The sequence below is a fragment of the Lupinus angustifolius genome, chromosome LG16 (assembly GCF_001865875.1).
Source record: "Lupinus angustifolius cultivar Tanjil chromosome LG16, LupAngTanjil_v1.0, whole genome shotgun sequence".
Lineage (NCBI taxonomy): Eukaryota > Viridiplantae > Streptophyta > Magnoliopsida > Fabales > Fabaceae > Lupinus > Lupinus angustifolius.
In genome coordinates, this window is record NC_032024.1 from 6192228 (window position 1) to 6209408 (window position 17181).

General features: G+C 34.8%; 2 protein-coding genes across 5 annotated transcripts; one reads left to right on the forward strand and one right to left on the reverse strand.

Annotated features, from left to right (window-relative positions):
* LOC109329927 (peroxidase 4-like) lies at positions 259–4446 on the forward strand. The gene is made up of 4 exons (XM_019563831.1): positions 259–527; positions 1902–2093; positions 2403–2571; positions 3753–4446. Exons 1-4 carry the CDS (start codon positions 285–287, stop codon positions 4142–4144), a joined length of 996 nt encoding a protein of 331 aa, XP_019419376.1. The 5' UTR covers positions 259–284; the 3' UTR covers positions 4145–4446.
* Positions 5513–16662, reverse strand: LOC109329926 (U-box domain-containing protein 4-like). Of its 4 annotated transcripts, none has more exons than XM_019563829.1 (5): positions 16278–16662; positions 14096–14376; positions 8239–8355; positions 6055–8121; positions 5513–5928 (listed from the first exon to the last, which is right to left on the reverse strand). In XM_019563829.1, the coding sequence occupies exons 2-5, from the start codon at positions 14369–14371 to the stop codon at positions 5869–5871; spliced, it is 2520 nt and encodes an 839-aa protein (XP_019419374.1). In that variant the 5' UTR covers positions 14372–14376; positions 16278–16662; the 3' UTR covers positions 5513–5868. The 4 variants fall into 4 exon arrangements, with proteins under 4 accessions (XP_019419374.1, XP_019419375.1, XP_019419372.1 ...); XM_019563830.1 differs by lacking the exon at positions 16278–16662 and adding an exon at positions 15003–15026; XM_019563827.1 differs by lacking the exons at positions 14096–14376; positions 16278–16662 and adding exons at positions 10293–10573; positions 12475–12858.

A 17181-nucleotide genomic window follows, 5' to 3' on the forward strand; every position in this document is an offset into this window, starting at 1 on the left:
TGTAATGCCATCCTTGTGCAGATTTTCATTAGGTCAGTATGAGGAATGGAGATTATATATCCTCATTTTTTCCCACTTTATATCCCCTTTAGAAAGTATCACAAATAATCATAAAAGTATAAACTAATATTTTTATATTATTTTATGAAGTTTGACTAAGTACAAAAAAAACCAGATTTTCTTAAGACAAATGAACTTTGTTGTGGTATGGGTTCCCAGCTTCAGGCTTCCTCTATATATATGAGACTCTCATATACAACATTCAATAGCTTCACTTGATAAAAATGGCACTTTCCTCTTCTAATTCTTCTTCTCCTTCATATTTCTCTTCATCACGCATTGTTGCATTATTTGTGTTGCTGCTTCTCACAGGGACATGTTCAGCTAAACTATCTGAAAACTTCTATTCTCAGACATGTCCCGAAGTTTTCAAGACTGTAAAATCTGTTGTTAAATCTGCTATTGCCAATGAACCTCGCATTGGAGCTTCTATCCTTAGACTCTTCTTCCATGACTGCTTTGTGGATGTAATTGATTACTCATAATCTGTGATTCCCAAGTTTATATTAGTTACTGAACTAACTTTTGCATGTTCTGTGATTTTTTTGTTCAGTAAGTAGTTTTTAGCTCATAGTCTCATCATTTTTATTAAATGTTACATGCACATATTATGTTTATTATTAATTAGATGCTATTCATTTTTATATCTCTCCCTTTTTGCTTAAGACACCAATAGCTCTCATGAAGCCTATATTTTGTTTTGATCAAAAAGTATAAGATGCTACTTTCTATAGAATTTTACAACGGATTTAGATGTGGTGCAAGGTTTTCTATTTCGTTAATCAATTATATATTATTATTATTATTATTATTATATATATATATATATGTGAGGCTTGATATAAATGTGATTCCACTCAAAAAAAGAATTGGCTCAACTCTAGTTGGGCTAACTCATATAAATTATTCCATTTTACTTGTTTATTTACTAGCTAGCACATTTTCTCACACAAAGTTTATCTTATTTGGTTTATTAACTAAATTCGTCCAGTCAAGCTAATTTTAAATTACTCAACTCATTTTGACCTATATAAAACTTTAATGATTAAATATTTTTATGATATAACTATATATGAGGAAATGAGAAAGACATACACATTTGTCAGATATTTCTTCCTTTAACCATGTAAATGGGGTAAATGGATTATCTTACTAATCAAAGTTACTAGTAACTGGTTGTGAAGTACTTATTTTTTGTTATATAATGATGTGGAGTTTAAAATTATAATTTCCAATCCACAAAATGATCAAAGAAGTTAGAATCAGCTCCATAAGGTTATTTGCAAGAATTGAAACTCCTCTTCACATGAAATTGTGTTATATACCTTTCTCTTCTCTCTTTCCCCTCTTCTTATAAGACCTCGCATGAGTCTCTTTCCTTGAATAAAAAAATGCCCTAAACCTAATGGCTTGGAGGTTATGCACGAACTTACTCATGATTGGGTAAAAACTCAAATGATTCTATATATAATATGTTGTCTCTCAAATAAAAACTTCTTAATTTCTTTAATCGTAAAAACTACTTATGATTGAAAACATAATAATGATGTTATGTCCACCATAAGATAAATTAATATGACATTATGTAAAATCTAATTTTCTCACTTGTCACAGGATCACGATATTTTTAGTTCTTTTGAATTTACTTTTTTATAATTATTATTTTTTCAATGGAACCATAAGCAGGCAATCATGAAATATTGTTCCCCAATGACAGGGTTGACCATTTGGATTTCGATGTACATAAACATCATATTATTGATGATACATTTCTTATATATATATATGTATATAGATTATGTTCTTAAATTCACTGGTTACTTATGGTGCATGAGAAATAGGGTTGCGATGGTTCAGTATTACTGGATGATACTTCATCCTTCAGAGGAGAGAAAACAGCAGCTGCAAACAACAACTCTTTGAGAGGTTTTGAAGTAATTGATTCTATAAAGACAAAAGTGGAATCAATATGCCCTGGTGTGGTGTCTTGTGCTGATATTTTGGCCATTGCTTCTCGTGACTCTGTTGTCATTGTGAGTTCAAAACCATTCTTATTAATCAAAACACTGAATTTTTCAACAACTTATCACTACTTTCATTCCTAGACAAGTTTGATCATTTCTCACAATGGTTATTAAGGTCTTTGGAATATTTATCTGTTATGTACTTATATGATTTTCATTATTATTATTTTTTATTTGTAATTGTTAGTATGTTAGTATTTTTGTTGTAGGTGAGACTCGAACTCTCAATCCCATGCACTCAATTCCTTAAGCACTTTATCTTCATCATCAGACTATGACTCCCTATTTCATTATTATTATTATTATTGTATTATGCAGCTTGGAGGACCTTTCTGGAATGTTAAAGGTGGAAGAAGGGATTCAAGAACAGCAAACTTCAATGCTGCTAACAGTGGTGTGATTCCAGCTCCCAACTCTAATCTCAGTAATCTCATCTCAAAATTTCATGATCAAGGGCTATCTGTCAAGGATATGGTTGCATTATCTGGTAACTTTATCTCTTTTCAATTTCTCATTTATATTTTCACATTTTTATTAGGATTATATATATATATAACTATGGTTTGGTCTAATAAAATTTATAAGGTGGATATAGATGTGACATTTAAACAACCACATATGCACTAAGTGTTATCTTTTGTTTATGGTACAAACCAGGTCATTCCATGACAGCACTGTTAAGCAAAAGAAAAGCATGTTTATCCAACTAAAAAAATTGTATATGAATTAATGTCCCGAAAATTATGAGACCATATTTATGCAACTCTAAATTTTAAAATATAATTTAAAAAAAAATCTATATAAGTCTCTTATATAAAATGATTTAGTAAATTTAATTCACTATCGAAAAAGTTAGAGTATCTTTTATTGTGGAAAATATGATAGAGTCGTGTCTTAGGAGAGGAAGAAAGACAAAAAAGAACAGAGGCGAAACAATTAAGAAATACTTAGAGATCAATATTTTGTTAATGAACATGATTTATAATAGAACAATATGACATGGTTCGTATAACTCATCCCAAACTCATCCCAACTAATGTGATTATGTTTTGATTGTTGTTATTATTAAATAATTTTGTACAATTTTACCATACAATTTTTATCAAATAAAATAATATGGTTACATGTAAAAACGGGTGTTCAGCTGCAAATTTAGCATTTAATAACCTTATAAAAAGGAAATAAAAAATAGTATATTAAGAGAGTGCCATCTAAGGTTTAGAATTGGTGTGCTCATGAAATTAATATATTTAAGAGAAAAATATTTATCAATAATAGTTTTTATATTACATCATCTATCATGGAATCATTGTTATTATTGAATAAAAGTAACACATATAAATGGTAATGTAAAAAAATTTACATATACAATACATAGATATTAAATTTGTATATTAAATAAAGTAAATAAGAGAAAAAATATATGATTAATCATGTTTTACTCTTCAAAAAAAATAATGCAAATGAATGAATGAAAAGGCATATATAAATATTTGGTATGCATATATATTGCACTAGGTAAATAAATATTACTTCCACTAGCATCACATAATTAAATACAGACCTATGAATTCTACTAATCCCGAAGTTATATCTTATATGTCATATCTATCTCTATATAGCTCAACAAGCTTTAATACATATATAATGCTTTGTTCGTGGTTTCAGGATCTCACACAATTGGGAAGTCAAGGTGTAGTAGTTTCAGAGATCGCATATACAACGAAAGCAATATCGACTCTACATTTGCTAAGGCCAAACAGAGCAAGTGTCCATGTACTAGTGGCTCAGCAGATAACAATTTAGCATTCTTAGATTTCCAAACTCCTAATCATTTTGACAATAACTACTTCAAAAACCTTATCAACCAAAGGGGTCTCCTTCATTCTGATCAGGTTCTCTTCAATGGTGGATCTACTGACTCACTTGTTTTAACTTACAGCCTCAATGATAAGATCTTCTATTCTGACTTTGTTATTGGAATGATTAAGATGGGAAATAATAAACCCTTAACTGGGTCACAAGGGGAGATAAGGAAGAACTGTAGGGTCCTGAATTAGAACAGACATGTAAAATTGTAGTGGTTTGTTTGTAATAGCCTTGTACAACCTCAAAAGTGGGAAGTTGTGTTTGTTGAGTTTAGTTGTTTAGATCATTTCTCATGGCTTGGAAAATTATGAATTCTTCAGTATAATGTAATTGTGTGGAATAAATCATAAGGCATGTTTTGATAAACATCATTACTCTAAGGAGGAGTTTTTACTGATCTCGAGTAAATATAACATTTGTTTATAGCATGGTAGTGAAAATTGAATTATGACGGTAAATAAATTTTACCTGTAATGTCAGAAGTTCGTTTTTATTTGTAGACAGATTTAACCAACCATACTAAGAGAAACTCTTGGATAGAAAGATTCTATCTTAAATATGTAGCAAACTTTTCTTTTACAAAGTATGAAACTTAGTCTATGAATAAGGATCCTATCCATTAATAGAGAGACAAATGATTGTTTTCCTTATGTTTCTAATGGCAAAAATGTAATTTCATAGTAAATAAAAGGATAAAAATATCATTATATATTATCTTTTGTGTATTATTGTGTGGCATTTACCTCTCCATTAATGGAGAGGATCCTTACTCTTAGTTTATGGCATGTTTAAGGTTGAGCATTTCCTCTACGGAACAATGAGCAAACACAATTAAGTAAAATTATGTATGGCATCATTGCTAATAACCAGCCTTAGTTACGGGTGTACAGAAAATTGAACTGAACCAACCAAGCCAACTATTTGATTCCATTTTCTTACAGATTTGATTTTCAAAAGCAAAGTTAGTATCTTAGTATGATTAAGTTCACGATTTGTACTCGCAAAAAATGCGATTTTTAGTTGAAACATCTTATTTAAATTAAATATACAGTGCACCCAATAACAAGGTGTAGTGAGTATTACATGCATATAAATAGCTTGATCTTATGACAACTACCGTTTTATGATAATTCAACATTTGAAAGAGAATTAAAGAGTGACCAACCAAGATTTGATGAAACCTAACAAGAACCACAAGCACTATTCATATAAATTAGAGTGTAATATATATATAATGTCAATATAAAAATTTATATAGAATCAATACATCATTTACTATTCATGTTATTATTACTATTTTTGAATAGTCAATCACGATAAAACATTATTGACGGATAATGCAGTGATAATATATAACTCATACAGTGTCAGTTTATCATTTTTTCTCACAAGTTTTTATTACCCCAAAATTAAAACTTTCATCACAGTAACTAGAACAGTACAGGACTACAAATCTACAATGCAATGGAATTATCATGGGGAGAATGAAAAATAAGAAGAAAGAGTTGCATCTAAATGTATGATGAACATGCATCGATTTCTACATTTGATACCAAGCATTGAACATAATAAGCAGATACCTTTCTCATTAAAAAGGGGGCGGTTAAGGCACCAACAAATAAACATAATAAAATTATTTGTTCACAACCAACTTTGTCCTAACAAAGCAACAAAAGCCAGAAATTTTTCTGTTAAAACAAACCGTAGACTTACATGTATACTTTTCTTCACATCACAAAGGTTTATCACAAGAGGACACAATCAATCCTCCATAAATATTTTTTCCCTTTACAATCAAGTGAAAATAAAACACTTTTACGCACATTATTTGCACTGTATAATGTATAAATTAGAGTCATTGTATAGGAGGTTAATTCAAAACCTTAGGATGGCCCAGGAGGTTGGGAATTCAAAATCAGTTTCTCCCAGCATTACCATGTCTTTGACTTCTAAATTGATTGAGAAGAGCCTGAGCCTAAACATAAAACAATCCATCAGTGCCTTTTTCCAAATAATTGAACTAGAATAAAAGGATTAAACCCAAATGGAAAAGTAGAATAAAAGGCGACAAAAATAAGAAAATATAATGAAAGAACCATACTTTTTCTTTGGCCCTTGGGGTTCCTGACTGTGATAAAGCTACTAATGGTGGGACAGCTCCTTCTTGCAGCACCATGCTTAAAAATCTGTTACTGTGTAAGCAAAGATGTAGAAGAGCTGCTGCTGCATTTTCCTTTCCTCTCGCAGAACCCAATTCGACAACCTCAACGAGAACAGGAATCCCACATTCTTGACCAATTGCGTTCCTTCCTTCAGGAATTGTAGCAAGATTTGCTAGGACAGCCACAGCCTTATCCACCATTCCAGCTGCTGGGTCCATTAACTCCACAAGGTGTTTCACAGCACCAGCTTGCACAATCCGATTCTTGTTTTCATGGAATATTGATAAATTAAACAAAGCAGTTGCAGCATCTTTCTTCCCCCTAGGGGTTCCATTCCCTAGTAAATCAACCAGTGGTCTAATTGCCCCAGACCTCCCTATGGTGATCTTGTTTTCCTCAATCACTGATAAACTGAAAAGAGTGGCAGCTGAATTCTCCTTGGCCTCTGCGCTCCCTGTTTCAAGCACATGAATTAAAGGTTCTATTGCACCAGCAGTCGCGATTGCAGCTTTGTTGTTATCGTTGATAGATAAGTTGAGAAGTGCTGTAACAGCATTTTCCTGGATCCTAGTATCAGTCGACCGAAGTAAGTCAACTAATAAGCTAATGGCTCCACAGTTTGCAATTGCAATTCGATTATCCATATTGTGCTTTGCAAGAAGACGAAGTTCAGCCGTTGCCCCTCTCTGAGTATCAAGATCAGAGCTCCTCAAACCCTCGACGATAGTCCGAATCTTGTTTTCAATAGCAGACAGATCAGCTCTTGTTTCAATAGCAGGAGAAGATACTATCCTAGAACCAAGCCTCTCGGATGGTCGCCGCCACATAGCTTGGCTTCGAGACCTTGTTTCCACGAAACGGGGTGGGAACTCAGGTTCTCGATGTGGTGATGGCATGGCAGCAGCACCAGCAGCATCTAGCCCAGGATTCAATTCACCAGAAGCAGCTCTGCTGTAGCTTGGACTGGTTGAAAGTTGAGGAGCACTGTTGTCATCACCCTGTGTTTCTTGAGGAAATTTTGCACTAGAAAGTGCACAGGAATCAGAAACGGTTCTGACATGGGTTTGAGATTGTTCAGAGCTAAAGGCACTGGAAGATTCCCTTCTAGATGGCGATATTGATGGTTGGCCAGCTGAATCTACATTGCTTTCATCTGAGCTAGCAGACCTGTCATCTAAACCTGTGGGTGACATTCTTGCAAGATCCATATATTGCTCATTAACCATGCCACTTAAGGAACCTTCTGAAGTTAAACGGGGATGCATTGGTGATGTTCCCTCTCGCTGGATTCCACCAGAAGTTAAGTTATTCCCTGGTGAACTACAAGAACGAGAAGGAGCCGACTCAGGTGGGGATGACTGGTTGCTCCTTGAATGAGCAAAAACAGGTGATTCCCTGGTTGTACCAGACTCCATATACCCATGAAGAACAGATGCTTGATTTAAATTTTTGGACTTGGGGGGATCAACCAGCTTCACATTGTTTGATTCACACCAGTTTGCGATTAGTGCCTTTACGGTGTAGTTAGGTATTAGGTTGGTGTGAGACAGAGTCTGGCGTGTCTTTGGACAAACAGTAAGGCCAGCATCAATCCAGTTCTTGATGAAAGCCCGCTCATAGGTTTGCCCTGATGCCACAATCACTGGATCAGTCATCAACTCCAAAGAGAGAGGACAGCAAAAATCAGCAGGTACCGGAACCGGGCTGCAACTCTGGGCTTGCTTAAGCATAACAAGACGTTCATGCATACATGTAACAACAGCAACTATTTGATCAATGTATTCAGCTTCTGCAGTATTTTCGGTTTGTTCAGCATTCTCCTTCAACTTTTCAAGGGCCACAGCCTCAATCAGAACCTCTTCATTAGAACTTAAGCCCAGGCTATTAGCAATTTTTGTCATTACCTCTGAACTCGGCCCTACACCATCCTGTTGTTCCGTAATAGCTTCCTCAATGACTGATGAGGTTTCATTGTGTCCCAAATGCTGAAGTTTCTGAAGACAGTGCTGCAATTTTTACATTGAAATTATCCATACTAAGTTTCTATCCCATAATGAACATATATATAAATCCAATTAAAAAGGAAACCTGTATGCAACTATTTGATTAATATAATATTTTACCTCTACATGTTCAGAACTCAACCCATCAGGGAGGCAATGATGGAAAGCCTTCAGCTGCTGGAAAATACTGAGCCCTGAAGTCCGAATCCTAGATATCAAGGGTTCAGCTTGCTTAACCTAATTAATTAGAAAGAGGAAGTAGTGAGAATTTGAACAAGCAAGAATGGCATATTGAACATCCATAAGATGCAGGCACAACAAAAGAATCTGCATGCTCTACTTTCATTAGTTTCTATACCAGGTTGCAACCTGACTTGAGCTAAGATATTTGCACACTGTTCACTTCTAATCTAATTATATCTCGTAAAGTTGGAGACAAACAGAAACCTTTTCGGAAGGAGTGATGTCTGGCTAAAATCATCTTTCTCAGGATGAGGATGGTAATGCTTTATTAGCAACATTTGCCACATAAAAAAATTGACCATTTCTCTACCATTAGATTTACCCATGAATTTGTGCAGCCTGATACCAAAACTTTTCTGCACGAATCAACATGTAACCCAACTACTCTGAAAAACTTCTTATCTCTTTAAGATGTTCATAACATATACCATTATCTCTCAAGAAAAAGAAACAAACCAAACAAGCATCAACATGACTAATCCATGTATTTGACAAGTCAAACCTGAATACAGCCATCACCCATGACCAAAACTATTGTTTGAAAGGTGAAGACAACAATAAAATAATAAGAATCGTCTGCAGCAAGAAGGCCATATGTAATTGATTAGGATTTTGATCTGACAATTAAGTTCTAAAAAGGGAAATATATCTAGTCAAACTTATAATTTGAATCACATGATTATGATCATGATTGTGTGGAAAAATATACGACAGTCAAACTAAATTTATGTATCTTGCAGTCTCAGAATCTTGAACTCCTGGAGATGCTAAATACAATGATAGAGGTACACATGTTCAGAGAGGATACAATTGTCTTTTTTCTTCAAACAATATGCCAGTAATGAAGATGCAGGAACATGAGCAAAACAAGAAAGATGAGAAAATCATAGAACAAAAGTTCTTATTAAAAAAAATAGCTCTAATTAGAACTCCACACACAAGCTATCATGCTATCACATCCATCACTACCACATATTATCCACTTAAAACCAAATAATATCACCACACCACCAGGTTCTCACATTATTAGGGATGGGAATAAAATCATGCAATTAATGTATTGTTGGGAATGGAAATACTATATTAACATTTAATAGCCATTGATTCTAAAAAATAGAGATTTTTCATCATAAAATATAAAGTATCTTGGGAAGGAAATTAGAACATAGGTGCTTAGCAAACACAAAACAAAACATTGATTAAGTAGGGCGAAACAATATGAAGTACAGAAGTGGTGCTGAGAGAGAGGAGGAGAAAGGTAAGATAAGAAAAGATAGTAAGGGAGAGAGGGTGTTAGGATCTAATTGCTAGGCATGAGACTCAAGTATCAAATTGGAAGTATGGGATTGTGCTGAGAATTATATGGCACTGGAATCGACTACCAAAGGCTAACTTTCATTTCGGTTGGTATCAGAGCCTTCTACATTCTCCCAAGTGGTTGAACGGACATTGTAGTATTCTTCCAGGACTAGTGCACAACCAACCAGCGTGTGCAATGAGGCTGTAAAAAGCAAGATGGAATGCTAGGATCTAATTGACGGGGTTGGGAACTTGAGTCTGACATCAGAAGTATGGGAGTCTAGTGTGAGGTTTATATGGTCTAAGGCTCTCTCACTAGTCACCATAATAGAAAGCTTTGGTGTTGTAGTTCTCCGAGGGTCCGCGTAAGAGGGAAAGAGAAGATGACAAAACAAAATACACCCACTCTATCATTTGTTCCTCCACACAAGACAGTAAATAGCATGATTTCCTTGCCAACCAGAAAACTAAATATTGAAGACATTTTTATCCTAAAATTGAATCTGCATTTAGAAATGACAAGGGCAACAGCCCCATGATGGAAGCTCAGTTCATTTTACATTAAATTAACAGCTATGCAAATATGCTCTCTATATCTACAAAGTTAAGACATGCGATATTATGTAACTTACAAAGTAAACTTTGCTAGATAATAGGTGCCAGTTCTCAATGTGCTCCCTTAATTCATCAACAGTATGACCAAGATCCTCAAATAACTTACAAAGCACTTCATCAGAAGCTAACTCAGAATTAACAATCACATCAAAGATTGGCTTCAACAACTTAAGTATCTCCTTAGCCTTCTGGTAATACTTTGTGACAAGTTCTGAGTTCTTATTTCCAGAAAACAATAAATGCAAAAATGAGGATATGTCATCAACATGCACCTTTAACAATGATATCTCCATACTACCTGCATTAGTAACAAAAAAATCACATGTAGATCTAATCCAGAAAAGGAATATCTCTTAATCTGTAATTTAATGCTTCCATTAGTTTCATTTAATTGTAGAAAGAAAATTCAGTATGACAGCATGTGCCAGAAAATTCTAACTGTAACCAAAAAAGGAAACCCAAGGGTATGAACTTCATGTAAAATATAATATTATAATGATATATGACCGAAATGAACAAGTAAAGAGTAGGTTAGACAGCAGGGATCCCGTCTTCCCTCAGTCTCCAATCTCCACAGCATGCAACCAACTGTAAAAAGGTATCATCATTCCATAATTCAAACAACGAATATGTGTATTGATTGATGGGTAGTGCCCTCAACAGCCTATAGTTAAAGGCAACAGTGCTGAAATGTAAGTTTCTCTTCAATTAAGTACATATCTATCTACGAGACCTCACACTTCAACTTCGGAATTTTTCCTTACAGGATGCAAGTAAGCAATGACCAAATCATAATCAATGACACCTAAGGTAGACGGAAGGAAGAGAAGTTTTAGCTGGTGTTAGATTAATCATATAGAATAGGATATAGAGAATACAATACAGGTAAATTATACGACCTAAAAGTACAGAGAACTGATAAACCTGTATATTATCCGATGTTTGACATGAGGCTGCATCAGCTACCTGCTAGCCTTAAGATAACTTATAAACTGATAGTTTTTGGACTGAATATGACCTAACTACACGATTAAATGTCAAAAAAGGGCGGCCTAGTGCACAAGGGTCCCACCTACCTAATTGGATCTAGGGAGGTTAGATGTAAATAGCCTTACCCTCATAAGTGAAGAAGTTGTTTCCTGGACTTGAACCCATGGCCTCCAGGTCACAAGACAAGCAACACTATCATTGAGTAAAAGGGAGGAAAAAGGGTTTCACAATAAATGGAGAACTAAAAAGGGATAAAAATTTAAAAAAAGAATAAATGTTAGGATATGCAGTATGCAATACTGAATAGATCACAACTAATGTCAGGAAGTTTTCATGAAAAAGAGAGACCGCTACTATATGTAAGGCTAGTAATAGATGTGATACGCAACTTACTCCAAAGCAAACCCCACCGAATTGTGAAGAATCGCTCATCCACACACGGAAGTAGAAAAACCAGGTTGTAATTCCAAATGACATAGAGGAGAGGATGCTCCTTAAATCAAGGCTGAAAGAGAGAAAACCTTCTTTAAATTGGTTCCATGTCTCACACCATGTAAATATGGGACCCCTGCTTAAGCATCCTCTTTCCTTTCTCCTCTTCATCTAAACCCCTAAACATAATGGATTTATGCAACATTATAACTCACGAAACTCACCAGTACTGTTATCACAGGATAACTTCAGCTTCTAATATTCGACCTTTATCGCTGCACCAAACAAGGCACTACAGATCATATTGTTCAACCTAGAACTCAAAATTTCAGTTGAGCCAAACTAAGTTGAACCCTCAATGAGCCCGGGGACCGCCCTAACCCTAGATTTTTTTACTACATAAAAAGTTCATCATTAAATAAGTTTATCAATCAAACTCAAATACAGTTAATGTCTTGAAACAACGGATCCAGAAATAGACACTTGGAACTGATATAGCTCAATAAAGTACACTCAATTAAGAATATAAACAAATTAAAACTTCTTTCACTCTTAATCACAACTATTATGTTAATTTCCTTATTTTATTTCATTTTCCGTCTTCCTCCTTTAACAACACCACTGTGGAAAAAAAATACTACACAGTTGCAAGCTCACAGAAGCAAAACTAACATTGCATTTTTCAACTCCATAAAAAAAGGAAATTAAGGCCAAAAAGAATAAACTTACATATAAAAAATATATAAAAAAAAGTAGAAATTTTAGTGTGTGGTTTACCAGTAATAGGTTGAGAATGACGCGATTTGCGTTTTGACTGAAATGACGAGATGGAATTGAATTGGACTGAATTAATGAAATAGGTTGAGAATGTTCTCGAAGCGAAAGAGTTTCTTCTTATAGATTAGGCGTCGCGTTTTGACCGGCGGCGATAACTTTGAGCGAAGTAAGAGTGACTGAGATCACTGGTTAAAGAGGGTGGAGCCGCCGACCAGAGACGGTGGCGATCCGGCAGAGGAGTGAGAAGGGGAGTAGGTGGTGGTTAGGGCAAGCTGTTGAAGTAGTGGAAAATGAGAGACAAGTCTGCGTTTGTTTTGTTTACTTCAAAATTCCCAAATTCTCGTTTGACGAATTTTCGTGCAGACTGCAGAAGAAGATTATTCATTTATGATTTATTTTGATTTTATGATTATTTTTTCATCAAAGAGAAATGTGTATGATATTAGTGTTGAATTTAGGTAAACAAATAACGTTTAAATGAATTTTCTAGAAGAAAGAAATACTATGCATCCCATTATTCCAATGTTTGAGTTATATTAGTTAAAATTGGTCTAAACTAGCGGTATCAAACTATCAATCAAGTTTCATTTTTTTGGTTTATCAGAGGTATCCTCGCACTGGTTCCATCCACAGATATGTGGAGCTAACAACATCACTACCACATATTATCCACTTAAAACCAAATAATATCACCACACCACCAGGTTCTCACATTATTAGGGATGGGAATAAAATCATGCAATTAATGTATTGTTGGGAATGGAAATACTATATTAACATTTAATAGCCATTGATTCTAAAAAATAGAGATTTTTCATCATAAAATATAAAGTATCTTGGGAAGGAAATTAGAACATAGGTGCTTAGCAAACACAAAACAAAACATTGATTAAGTAGGGCGAAACAATATGAAGTACAGAAGTGGTGCTGAGAGAGAGGAGGAGAAAGGTAAGATAAGAAAAGATAGTAAGGGAGAGAGGGTGTTAGGATCTAATTGCTAGGCATGAGACTCAAGTATCAAATTGGAAGTATGGGATTGTGCTGAGAATTATATGGCACTGGAATCGACTACCAAAGGCTAACTTTCATTTCGGTTGGTATCAGAGCCTTCTACATTCTCCCAAGTGGTTGAACGGACATTGTAGTATTCTTCCAGGACTAGTGCACAACCAACCAGCGTGTGCAATGAGGCTGTAAAAAGCAAGATGGAATGCTAGGATCTAATTGACGGGGTTGGGAACTTGAGTCTGACATCAGAAGTATGGGAGTCTAGTGTGAGGTTTATATGGTCTAAGGCTCTCTCACTAGTCACCATAATAGAAAGCTTTGGTGTTGTAGTTCTCCGAGGGTCCGCGTAAGAGGGAAAGAGAAGATGACAAAACAAAATACACCCACTCTATCATTTGTTCCTCCACACAAGACAGTAAATAGCATGATTTCCTTGCCAACCAGAAAACTAAATATTGAAGACATTTTTATCCTAAAATTGAATCTGCATTTAGAAATGACAAGGGCAACAGCCCCATGATGGAAGCTCAGTTCATTTTACATTAAATTAACAGCTATGCAAATATGCTCTCTATATCTACAAAGTTAAGACATGCGATATTATGTAACTTACAAAGTAAACTTTGCTAGATAATAGGTGCCAGTTCTCAATGTGCTCCCTTAATTCATCAACAGTATGACCAAGATCCTCAAATAACTTACAAAGCACTTCATCAGAAGCTAACTCAGAATTAACAATCACATCAAAGATTGGCTTCAACAACTTAAGTATCTCCTTAGCCTTCTGGTAATACTTTGTGACAAGTTCTGAGTTCTTATTTCCAGAAAACAATAAATGCAAAAATGAGGATATGTCATCAACATGCACCTTTAACAATGATATCTCCATACTACCTGCATTAGTAACAAAAAAATCACATGTAGATCTAATCCAGAAAAGGAATATCTCTTAATCTGTAATTTAATGCTTCCATTAGTTTCATTTAATTGTAGAAAGAAAATTCAGTATGACAGCATGTGCCAGAAAATTCTAACTGTAACCAAAAAAGGAAACCCAAGGGTATGAACTTCATGTAAAATATAATATTATAATGATATATGACCGAAATGAACAAGTAAAGAGTAGGTTAGACAGCAGGGATCCCGTCTTCCCTCAGTCTCCAATCTCCACAGCATGCAACCAACTGTAAAAAGGTATCATCATTCCATAATTCAAACAACGAATATGTGTATTGATTGATGGGTAGTGCCCTCAACAGCCTATAGTTAAAGGCAACAGTGCTGAAATGTAAGTTTCTCTTCAATTAAGTACATATCTATCTACGAGACCTCACACTTCAACTTCGGAATTTTTCCTTACAGGATGCAAGTAAGCAATGACCAAATCATAATCAATGACACCTAAGGTAGACGGAAGGAAGAGAAGTTTTAGCTGGTGTTAGATTAATCATATAGAATAGGATATAGAGAATACAATACAGGTAAATTATACGACCTAAAAGTACAGAGAACTGATAAACCTGTATATTATCCGATGTTTGACATGAGGCTGCATCAGCTACCTGCTAGCCTTAAGATAACTTATAAACTGATAGTTTTTGGACTGAATATGACCTAACTACACGATTAAATGTCAAAAAAGGGCGGCCTAGTGCACAAGGGTCCCACCTACCTAATTGGATCTAGGGAGGTTAGATGTAAATAGCCTTACCCTCATAAGTGAAGAAGTTGTTTCCTGGACTTGAACCCATGGCCTCCAGGTCACAAGACAAGCAACACTATCATTGAGTAAAAGGGAGGAAAAAGGGTTTCACAATAAATGGAGAACTAAAAAGGGATAAAAATTTAAAAAAAGAATAAATGTTAGGATATGCAGTATGCAATACTGAATAGATCACAACTAATGTCAGGAAGTTTTCATGAAAAAGAGAGACCGCTACTATATGTAAGGCTAGTAATAGATGTGATACGCAACTTACTCCAAAGCAAACCCCACCGAATTGTGAAGAATCGCTCATCCACACACGGAAGTAGAAAAACCAGGTTGTAATTCCAAATGACATAGAGGAGAGGATGCTCCTTAAATCAAGGCTGAAAGAGAGAAAACCTTCTTTAAATTGGTTCCATGTCTCACACCATGTAAATATGGGACCCCTGCTTAAGCATCCTCTTTCCTTTCTCCTCTTCATCTAAACCCCTAAACATAATGGATTTATGCAACATTATAACTCACGAAACTCACCAGTACTGTTATCACAGGATAACTTCAGCTTCTAATATTCGACCTTTATCGCTGCACCAAACAAGGCACTACAGATCATATTGTTCAACCTAGAACTCAAAATTTCAGTTGAGCCAAACTAAGTTGAACCCTCAATGAGCCCGGGGACCGCCCTAACCCTAGATTTTTTTACTACATAAAAAGTTCATCATTAAATAAGTTTATCAATCAAACTCAAATACAGTTAATGTCTTGAAACAACGGATCCAGAAATAGACACTTGGAACTGATATAGCTCAATAAAGTACACTCAATTAAGAATATAAACAAATTAAAACTTCTTTCACTCTTAATCACAACTATTATGTTAATTTCCTTATTTTATTTCATTTTCCGTCTTCCTCCTTTAACAACACCACTGTGGAAAAAAAATACTACACAGTTGCAAGCTCACAGAAGCAAAACTAACATTGCATTTTTCAACTCCATAAAAAAAGGAAATTAAGGCCAAAAAGAATAAACTTACATATAAAAAATATATAAAAAAAAGTAGAAATTTTAGTGTGTGGTTTACCAGTAATAGGTTGAGAATGACGCGATTTGCGTTTTGACTGAAATGACGAGATGGAATTGAATTGGACTGAATTAATGAAATAGGTTGAGAATGTTCTCGAAGCGAAAGAGTTTCTTCTTATAGATTAGGCGTCGCGTTTTGACCGGCGGCGATAACTTTGAGCGAAGTAAGAGTGACTGAGATCACTGGTTAAAGAGGGTGGAGCCGCCGACCAGAGACGGTGGCGATCCGGCAGAGGAGTGAGAAGGGGAGTAGGTGGTGGTTAGGGCAAGCTGTTGAAGTAGTGGAAAATGAGAGACAAGTCTGCGTTTGTTTTGTTTACTTCAAAATTCCCAAATTCTCGTTTGACGAATTTTCGTGCAGACTGCAGAAGAAGATTATTCATTTATGATTTATTTTGATTTTATGATTATTTTTTCATCAAAGAGAAATGTGTATGATATTAGTGTTGAATTTAGGTAAACAAATAACGTTTAAATGAATTTTCTAGAAGAAAGAAATACTATGCATCCCATTATTCCAATGTTTGAGTTATATTAGTTAAAATTGGTCTAAACTAGCGGTATCAAACTATCAATCAAGTTTCATTTTTTTGGTTTATCAGAGGTATCCTCGCACTGGTTCCATCCACAGATATGTGGAGCTAACAATTTTTCCATCCACAAGACTCGAACCCGGATTCTTGCTTAAGGGGAATCAAGCATGTACCACTTGAAACAACGCTCATTGTTCAAGTTTCATTTAAACCATGTAAATAATATTAACCATTATCATTTAAAATTATATATTTTTACATAAATAACTTAATCTTTATCAAAATATTTTTCTCAATTATCAAACACACAATGAACCTTTGAACATCTCACACTATCATTCTCTAATTGTGCTAATATGTTGAACCCCA

Excerpts from the sequence above, each read along its gene's own strand:
- LOC109329927 (XM_019563831.1), top strand. The coding sequence starts at position 285 with ATGGCACTTTCCTCTTCTAATTCTTCTTCTCCTTCATATTTCTCTTCA. Across the intron at positions 528-1,901 it reads TCCATGACTGCTTTGTGGAT|GGTTGCGATGGTTCAGTATT; the intron begins GTAATTGATTAC and ends CATGAGAAATAG. Across the intron at positions 2,094-2,402 it reads CTCGTGACTCTGTTGTCATT|CTTGGAGGACCTTTCTGGAA; the intron begins GTGAGTTCAAAA and ends TGTATTATGCAG.
- LOC109329926 (XM_019563829.1), bottom strand. The coding sequence starts at position 14,371 with ATGGAGATATCATTGTTAAAGGTGCATGTTGATGACATATCCTCATTT. Across the intron at positions 8,356-14,095 it reads TATCTAGCAAAGTTTACTTT|GTTAAGCAAGCTGAACCCTT; the intron begins GTAAGTTACATA and ends CTAATTAATTAG. Across the intron at positions 8,122-8,238 it reads TGAGTTCTGAACATGTAGAG|CACTGTCTTCAGAAACTTCA; the intron begins GTAAAATATTAT and ends TAAAAATTGCAG.